At 34.9% G+C, this 10,019-nt stretch overlaps 1 protein-coding gene across 1 annotated transcript; it reads left to right on the forward strand.

The window, feature by feature from the left end:
• Window positions 1–311: 311 nt before the first annotated feature.
• On the forward strand, window positions 312–9,069 carry LOC128182476 (protein PFC0760c-like). Its single transcript, XM_052851111.1, has 6 exons — window positions 312–917; window positions 1,207–1,294; window positions 5,574–6,250; window positions 6,443–7,318; window positions 7,539–7,631; window positions 8,723–9,069. Exons 1-6 carry the CDS (start codon window positions 866–868, stop codon window positions 8,794–8,796), a joined length of 1,860 nt encoding a protein of 619 aa, XP_052707071.1. The 5' UTR covers window positions 312–865; the 3' UTR covers window positions 8,797–9,069.
• The last annotated feature ends 950 nt before the right edge of the window (window positions 9,070–10,019 follow it).

Here is a 10,019-nt window from a genome sequence, read left to right on the forward strand (position 1 = left end):
TGTTGTGTTGTAAGCGTAATAAAATGAACGGGTGAAAGTAGACCTCCGTGTTTAATGCCCCCACGAACATGTTAATGCATGACCACCGACCACATCCAAGAATGGGCATACTTACAGATATAAATATATATATATATATACATTAATACAAAAATTAATTATTATTCTGACTCATCTCTCTGTCGAGATATAACGGATTCACGTTTTCATCTATTATAAACGAGTAAAAGGATATTGGTGTTCGGCTATTTATAACAGATCGCATTTTTGACTAATTCCATTTTCTATTTATTTAGGACCTTTGACATTTTCGTGTTCTCTTTGTTGTTCATTCAGTTTCCTTGCTTGGCCATATCAAAAAGTTGCTGACGTGCATGACGTCACAAAGAAATGTGCCCTCGTTAATGAGGTTTCAGCCCCCCTAGCATCACATCCAAACTTTCCGCTATGACAAATCAATGGCAAAATAATTTGTAAAAATTAAGACGCTGACTTGTTTGTATAAAAATTTATGTCCATTAGCACAAAGACGTGTCGCTAAGGTATATCCCGCGGCCTGGCTCTTTCTTTTAAAGCGTGCGTGTTTGGTGTATCGTGGGGTCGCGTTGTTGCATTTGTATACACGCAATGACAATTGTGTGTTGTCATATTCTATAATTATTCGACACCTGGGAACAGAGGCTATATGAATGGGACGTTGTCTTTGGTCGTTACACTCTCAAGAACATCAGAGCCGTCGGTGCGTGTCCATCTGTGTGTATTTTTATAGTGGTGTTAACGGATTAATAGAATAACTTTTCACGTGTGTGCAAGTGCAATATTCGAAGTGCTCCACGATCTAGTAACTTTTATAAAAAAAAAAATCATGAGGATTTTATTTTTCACATTTTTGATTTGCTCATTTGCGACAAATTTTGGTAAGTTACCAGTCTCTTGTTTAACCTTCCTTGTATGCATATGGTTCTTTTATTCATATAGCATTTTAATTCAAAATCTATAAATGATATTACTGTTAGGTAACTAAAAACATTTTTAAAGATTTCTCTTTCAAATTTAAAGCCGTCGATTTTTTTTAATATGGAAAATCGAGTCCTGAATTCTCAAAGTCATATACATGTTTAAAGTTAAATCTCGTTAAAAAAAATGGCCCCCAAAATCAATTTTCTTTCATGATTACAATCATTTGAATTTAATTTCATTTAACAGGAAATGCTTGCGACGAGAACGATTGTCAGGACGATTACGATGAAATTGATGACGTCATTGCTCGCGGAGGACCAAGATTTGCTTGCAGGTATTGTTCTGTTGTCTCGTTATCAGAGTTGGCGAGTCAAATCGCCCGAGAAGGTCACCTGGTCCTACCCACAAGGAGGACAATGGAATCGTGAGGGGGTAATTAGCAAAAATGCAAATCGTGACATCTGCGCACTCCAAACTGCTACAGAGAGAATTTCATCGTCAATGTCATGTTAATTTGGTATCTAAAAGAAAACCCTAACCAAATATTATGAAGATTTCTAATTGAATTTACAAGATTTCTTAAATTTGTGCGGAAAATTCTCGTCAAAGAGAGAAGAGGCTTTAAAAAAAGTATAGGAATCCTATTGACTTACAATAAACTTTTTAATAATGCAGGTGAATTTAGAATCGTCTTTAATTAATGTATGGCATGCAATTCTAAATTCAGAATCGTAATAAAAATGTCAATATTTAAAACAGTTGAGATATACAATGAAAAAAAAGAACATTATGTTAAAAGCCACTCAAGAAACCGTATGAAAGTATATTTTGTCTTTTAAAGCTAATTAGCTTTTGACATTTGATAAATAAATCAAAAGGGTGGTTTTCAGAACCAGCAATAGGTCTTCAACGGCCTTTTGGTTGAGACTGACATTCATGGCTAATGTGTTGTTGAACTGTCATCGTAATCATCGTCCTTGGTCGATGAACGCAGGAAAAAAAATGATTTTGTTTTTGAAAAAATGATCTGTGGAATTGAAAGTATGTTGTGTCACCATTTAAAGTACCCTTATTTGTGAAAACAGTCACCGTATTCTCTGACCTGTCTTCTCTGAATATTACTCTGACACTTAGGAAAAATTATGAATTTTAATGAGTGATTATATATGTTATGCGTCAGTGATTGCATTATTGCAAGTGTTGGTTCTATAAAGTCAAAAGATTGTTTATGCATTGTAGCTACTATTAATGTGACTCATTCTTTTTTTAAAATGTGCATATGATTTCAAAAACGCAGTGTCTTATGACATCATATCTAAACCCACCTTATTTGATTAATTTTTTTTAACAGGATATATTTAATATTTAAAGTGTTTTTTCCCCTTGCATTTCGAGGGGAAGATTTTGTATTTGAAGGTCAGCGCGATTTTAATTCAATAGAAATTATAGAACAAACTTAAATTAAAAAATTAAGAAAATTATATAGTTTCGATTGTTAAATGAAAGGAAATTCGGGGGGGGGGGGGTTGTTTGCACCCACCCCACCCTTCCTTTTCCTGATGGCAGACAAAATAAATTATACACGGGCTAGCCTTTATCATGTGTCATAAACAACTTGATACATTCAAATGAATATTTTTAATTCGTTTTTATTGCGATTTGACAAGGCAATTTGTTTCATAAAACAAGCCTCTTATATTACACAAGTCCACAAAAACAACGAAACCAAGTCACCAAAATCTCATTTATATGTAAAGTTGACTTTTTTATTCCTAATTAACAAGACGGAATTTACAATTATATGTTCAAGGTGTCCTGTCTCACAAATAATATTGTAAATGCAGTCTGTCCAAAAATAAAATGCCTTTCGACAATTTTTTTCAGTGCCTTTATATTTAACAAAGAATTCTGAAACGATTTGTAACTTGCTGGCTTTATTCATTATTACTTTATAGTGCATTCAGGGTCCATCAAAAGAAATAGGTATGTTTTTGATTGATAAAATAATGCTGATAGAATTACAGAATACGTAAGTCGATTATATCACAACGTCGTCATCATTAAAAACTAAGCTACAGTTTTCCAAAATGTTCTGTGAAAAGCAGTTCAAGAGTGTGCTTATTTCCCTTTCCTTTGGTTTCTCGCTATTTTTTGAAAATTTGTGTCGTGTTAACCGATTGATAGGATTTTCACTGTCAATTTTCATACCGTACAGTAATGTACTCGCACTTATATTTAAATAAGCTATTGATTCATAAAAGGTCTACTTTTACTCTTTATTTTGTTCTATCAGTCCTGAGAAACAGGTATAGTGTTACTTTTTGGATCAGTAAAGAAAACGTGTGTAATTAATGAAATACGTATACATGTTTAGGTAATGAAAAAGCGTGTGTATATCGTTAATGCAAATAGCATGTAAATAATGAATCGCTTCAACATGTGGTAGGCAGCCGCGATTTAGTCAAGTGGACATCGTGACGTTTTCACTTTGACCTTCTCTAAAGTGGTTAGTGACCCTCATTTCCCTAACTCTAACCCTGAGTGGGATTTACCTTGGTATCATCATACCAAATGAATTTAACTCCGTGGATGATTTAACTACTGTGCCTCGATAACTCCTATAGCCACATCCTTAAAACATGCATATTTCCTGGGAATTTTTTTCCTCCGTGGTCTTCAAATTACATTATCTCTAGTTATAAACTGCATGAGGTTTTCTTTTGTGCTCTAAAAAAAAATTAATACGAGTCCTAAACGATAAAATATGACTTTTCAGCATGTATCTTCCTGGAGTTGTTTGAGGGTTGTGGTTTTGATGACATCAACATCGTACATCAACGCATAAGTTCACAGCGTTAGATTTAGTAAAGTTTGTTTCAAACACAAATCTGGTATGTGATTAAAGAAAATGAATATCGATAATTAATTGAAAAATGAATTTCATCTGATGATTTTGATAGTGTAGATTTAATATCCATCATTATTGTTGTTACATAGGATATTCTCAATTATAACATCAAAAAGAATTCAAGATTTACTACAATGCTTCTCATAGATACATATACTTAATATACATGTATAAATTGATAAATATATATAAATTTGCTTCTCCCTCAAAAAAATCTAAATTATGAGTGAAATTTATCTAATAACAGCACACATTGTGGAAAACTAAGTGACCAAGAAATTAAAATTGATTTTTAATAAATTTTGTTAAGAAATAATATTTTTTAATCCAAGCACTGTGGCAACGCACGAGTTATAACCCTTGTCAGAGGGTCTATGTACCTTAAAACCTTAAGATTTTGTGTGATCCATTGAGACTTTCTGTCCCTGATATAGAAGCCGGTATAAATAAACGGTATGGTGCCCATCTCCTGATCCTTGTTACGGGCCTTACCTGTGGAGACAGGAACTCAACTTTAATTAAAATAACAAATATTGTCATTTGTCAGAACAAAACAAGTTTTCCTGTAGGTGATAAAAGATCGTGACCATTTTTTAAATTCTTTTTTCGTGTAGTTAAAAACTGTGTCACGAGTCCGTGTAAAAATGATGTCATAATTGTCATTTCAAGAAACGAAAAAAAAATATGTTGGTGTTGTATTGCCCTACATTGTTTTGATGTTCAATAATTTTCAATCGTGAATAGGTTTGGTTTTCACATATTGTTAATAATAGTAGAAATAAAGAATTGGGGAAGCGTTTTGAAAAACCAGATCTTGCTGGGTTTAAATGCACAGAGGAGTTACATAAAATTTAAAACTGCGTTTCACAGCCAAACTTCATCAGAGCAGATGAATCAGAGGAGTCATTGACCTAGAAGTGATGGGTGATGTCCCTTTATCTCATGAAGGCGACACCACCTTAATAATGTTTTCAACCGTTTAGTAGAAGGATACGACCGCATTTCCCCCCACTTTGATAAAAAAAATTATAAATGAAGATCATTTTAACATTTTGTCAAGAAAAAAAATGTACATCACAGAAGTCAGTGACACGAAAATGACCGTGATGGGTGATGTCCCTTTATTTCAAGAAGATGTCAACATCTTCCATAATGTGAAATCTTGTGGATTCAACAATGAAATGACTTTTCTCACTTCATGTCGATTAATTTAGTTAATTTGAAAACCCGCGCTGAAAAAACCCATTGACATGACAAAGATTTACATTAGAAAGTCAATGAACGCAGTCCGAATATCCTCAGGGTTAGATTAATGGACGTCGTTGCACGTTTTCTTTGGCACCAAGTTGATATATGTCTCATATCAACAGATTAAAATGACGTCACTCAATATACGCTAAGAAATATAGAATAAACCTGCGTCAGGAGAGAACAATATAGTAAAAATTAATAAAAATTAACAAGTTGATTCGAAGAGATATGAAAGTTTGGGGTTTTTTTTTTAGACGAATGATGATTAAGGCATTTTTTGCCTGTTCAGCAGAGTGACGAGCAGGTCTAGCTAGAATTCCCAACTCCTATATAATACAAATTTTCGCAAACGATTGCTATGTATACATGTAATTCAAGTTCACGTTCACGTTTATTTCTACATAATCAGTTGTTTCAAACTTCAAATTTTGATATTTCCAACATTAATTTGTAGACCACTGAAAGAATACGTGGACTGTCTCAAAGATCACCTAGAGGATTGCCCTACACAACACAGAACTGCCATACAGAACGTCAGGTCAAAATGGACACAGTTTATCAGCACATGCGCACTGACACTTCCATTCCAAGACGATGACAGCAGTGAGAGACTGCGTGACGAGCAAACAAGAAATGACGAGGTTCGGAGTCAGCTGAATGGCATGGTATCGCTGTCACAGTCTAACATCAACCAATATGTCGGCACCCAGAGAACGGCAGGCGATCAGGTTCTGGGGAACCTAGCCGCCGATAAAATAGCGGAAGGTTTGGAAAAAATGAGAGAAAATGTGAACAACTTGATGGAAAAAAGCGACAACTTGCAGGACTTCGTGGGCACGGTGCGAGACATCATCATTCCCAAGATAAACAACGTTCAGCCAATCATTCAACAGTTGTCTGACAAAAGGAAGGCTAAAGCCGACGACGACCGAGATGACTCCAAGGTGGAAGATGAAGACGACAACGAAACAAACGATGGTAAGAGTAGGAAGTCGGCCATTCTTCCCGATGACACCGTCAGCGTGGAGGTTTTGAGCACCATTGTTGATTTCCTGAACGACCATCTTTCAGCAGACGATGGAGAAATCAAAACAGATTTAGCAGACGACAGTACGGAAGACGATCAAGAGGGTGAGTTACAAATTTTTATTTTTCACGTATGAACAAGGCACAAGTATATAAAAAATACTGACGATCTAAAAACCATGTTGAACAAAATGAAAAAGACACCGATACATTAACATATATTAAAAAAAAAACAGCTGCTTGGTTTTGATACCATTTGTCTTTGTTAATTGACAGGGTTATTTTGTTGTATTTTAGACAACGACGTTTCTAATGACGTTGATACCTCACTTGAACACACCGATGATAGCCACGAGGACGACAATGAAACCAAGGATTCCAGGGAAAATGGCGACGACCAAACGGATGATTCAAGGGAGAAAGACGCAGACGTTTCATTAGAAGTTAGTCTTGGTAGTGGTTTATTGGAAAACTTGGTCGAAATTGACGAATCTGGCGAAAATGAAGTTAACATTTTTAATGTCAAGAGTCTTATTGATGATTCTAATGAAAATGACGGCGACGAAAATGACAGCAATGAAAATGACGATTATGAGGACAATTCTGTAGAAAAGCAGTTGCTAGAAGACAGCAACGAAAACGATTCACATGATGATGCAAGTCTTCACGATGGTAACAGTGATGAAAACGATGATCATCAACACAGCGAGTCAGACGATTACCATGACGATAGTAACAACAACAGCGATGAAAACGATAGAAATAAACACGACGAAAGCAATCAAATTGATGATAGCCATGACAATGACGATAGCAATGACAACCATGATAGCCATGGAGACGACCATAGCCATGACAATGATGATAGCCATGACAACAACGATAGCCATGGCGACGATCATAGCCATGACAATGATGATAGCCATGTTAACAACGATAGCCATGGAGACGATCATAGCCATGACAATGACGATAGCAATGACAACGACGATAGCCATGGCGACGACCATAGCCATGACAACGATGACAACAACGATAGTCATGATAGCAATGACATCAACGATAGTCGTGATAGTCATGACACCGATGATAGCCATGACCACGATAGTCATGATGATGACAGTCATGCCCATGATGATTCACATGAACATGGAAGCACGACATCCGTCAGAGGTAATGTGTTAATTAGTAACTTGCTCTGTGAATTACACTGCGTTACTTCAAAACGCAGTCATAGACTTTGATATGAATGCTTTTCTAGTGCATATATCTTATTTTAAGAATATTGTATGCATCTCTGTTTGGCGGCCTTACATCGTTAAAACACCTGTAGTATCACATACCTTCATGTTTTGCATCTTATTATGTTTACTTATTTTTTTTCCTTTCTTAGATCCATCTACGGGTACCGCTAATGACGGAGGCAATTCGCGTCGAAAGTCTGGGATGACGGTTGGTGGGGTCCACCAATACAGCTCAATGAATAGTAAGCACGGTTTTATTCAATTATTTAAAGGGAGGAATATACATCATTAAGGGTATTTTATTATTTTGTGTTTGAGTTAACGATTTTATTATCTGATACTAGTAATAAACGGAATTTCCTAAAATGGAAAAGCAATGTTAATTGCAATTTAATGATATGATAAGTTAAACATGAATACCGTTTGCATTTAATTTCATTGCCAAAACTTGCATATTTTATTTGAGAAATTTTGTGTTACTCTAAAGGCAGGTTACAAAGTTAAAATATGACGGTGAGCTATTGGAGAAAAATGAGAAACAGAGCATGTGTGAAAATATGGATGCCCAGGCTCATAGCATGAAAGGGAAAGGGGGTCCGGATTATCCACGGATTATGTACTTTGATATTTTCTACAAACCCCCCCCCCTCCCCCTCCCCCCCAAAAAATGGAAGATTTAGGACAAAAAAGATTGTCTTTTTTTTTTCCTTATCAAGATTTCGGATAAATTTGCCCCTCCCCTTTCCCAAAAACGATGCTACGTGCCTGATGCTATGAATAGCTTCACCGTATGCATATCATTTCATTTAAATTATTGTGGGCAGTTAAATAAATGTTTAATGCATAAGAAAATATATATCTAATAATACAATGTCTTCTGGATAAACGTCATTCATTATGCGCACTCTTCCGGGCTATGTTAGTTTGAAAAACAAGAACGATAACTTTATTTATTTATTTTTTTGCGTGTTTATTTTAAGAATTATGTTTAAATTTGGGAAACATAAAAGATAAAAGTGGTGAAAGGTTCGGTTGGTTATTATGAAGTTGTACTGTTACTGAGTAATTAAGTGTACGTATATACATGTATACATAAACATTCAATTTGTATTTACAAATGCGTTATTTATATTAAGATCAGCATTCAGCATGGTGGAAATGTGTTGGAGAAGGGATAAAACAATGGTTTCGTCGTGTACAAATTTTCTATAAATGAACGTAGACGTCCGTTATGAGATTTAAAAGAAAAATATTTTCGTATAGAAATTTTCTACTATGCTGCTATCGCAAACAGATTTCCTTTAACCATTTTATCAAAATTTCTTTTTTGCAGAAGGAAATTCTGGCGAGTCTCTGGTTTCTACTTGGACTACGATCATTGTTCTCTGCGTTGCCCTAGTGATGTAAAAACCACGTCTAAACTAAAAAAAAATAAACCCTTACCACCAATTCTTCCATTCTCTAAGTGCCATACTGCAGAGGAAGCAAGTGATGCTTACAAACCCGTGTCTGTGTTCTGTTGGATGTGCTACAAAATTCGTCCTAATTGTTGAAGAGAGTTTGTATTTTTGTGACTGGTGCTACATTTGAACAAATGCTTTCTGTCTTTTTTTTCTATTTTATTATTATTATCAATTTTTTTTGTTTTTTTTCAATAAAATTAAATTCGTTTCCTTTTAATAGGATGTCGCTCGTTTATAAATGATTTGATCATGGAAAGGTGAGGAGACTCATGAATTATATTTTCGGTTTTCAATTGTTGCAACGGCTTAAACAACTTAACTTTTAAGTGTAAGAAAAAGAATTGGGTGCGTAATGACATTAAAGAGAGCTGGATGGTCGTTTCCAATTTTAGACTATATTAGTCTTCTTGAGAAGAAGAGCTCCAAAAAAAAATATGGGGATATATTCGAATTTGGAAGTGAAAATATATGGATTTTCTATTTACCAGATACATGTAATACTTAGTAGTCTATATATATATTTGTAAAATACGTATTTAAGGTAGATCTGACAGGTAATTTGTTAACCACTCAGCCTTCTTAAAGTTTACCTACTGATAGTTCACAAGACCAGTCTATGGAATGAGTACTGTAAACCAACTTTAATTCACGTGCGAGAAAATTTCGTGAAGTTAGTGAGAGCTGCATCGTCGCGAATATTTCTCGTCGTGATTCAGTCTTTGAATGGCTATAGTATACCGGGGTATTATTTTCTACACAGTCTACAAAGGTACACTTATTTCGAAAAGAGTGAATATATTTACTGGGAACTTATTTAGGGTATACATAGAAATAAAATGAGCCAATTCACCCCTGCGAATGTGTTCGGAATGTTTCCTTTATCGTAGCTAAGTATGTAATAAATCCAGAAATGCTCGAATGAAAGTTCACGCGACTTCACCGAGATTTGTTCAGTTCCTGTGAAATTTTGAGCGGAAGTGTAAGTGTTCGGATAATATTCTCAAAATACGTAAGTTCTGGTCATTTTTCATATCATTTCCTACTTTGATTTATGTTAAAACATGAAAATCTGTTAAGATATATGTTTTATTTCATCCTCTAGAGGTTATTCAAACTAAACGATAATATTTAAAACAGAGTTATCGTTCGTGTTCAACCACTCTACAC

This window comes from Crassostrea angulata, chromosome 4 (assembly GCF_025612915.1).
Source record: "Crassostrea angulata isolate pt1a10 chromosome 4, ASM2561291v2, whole genome shotgun sequence".
NCBI lineage: Eukaryota > Metazoa > Mollusca > Bivalvia > Ostreida > Ostreidae > Magallana > Magallana angulata.

Excerpts from the sequence above, each read along its gene's own strand:
- LOC128182476 (XM_052851111.1), top strand. The coding sequence starts at position 866 with ATGAGGATTTTATTTTTCACATTTTTGATTTGCTCATTTGCGACAAAT. Across the intron at positions 1,295-5,573 it reads GGACCAAGATTTGCTTGCAG|ACCACTGAAAGAATACGTGG; the intron begins GTATTGTTCTGT and ends ATTAATTTGTAG. Across the intron at positions 7,319-7,538 it reads AAGCACGACATCCGTCAGAG|ATCCATCTACGGGTACCGCT; the intron begins GTAATGTGTTAA and ends TTCCTTTCTTAG.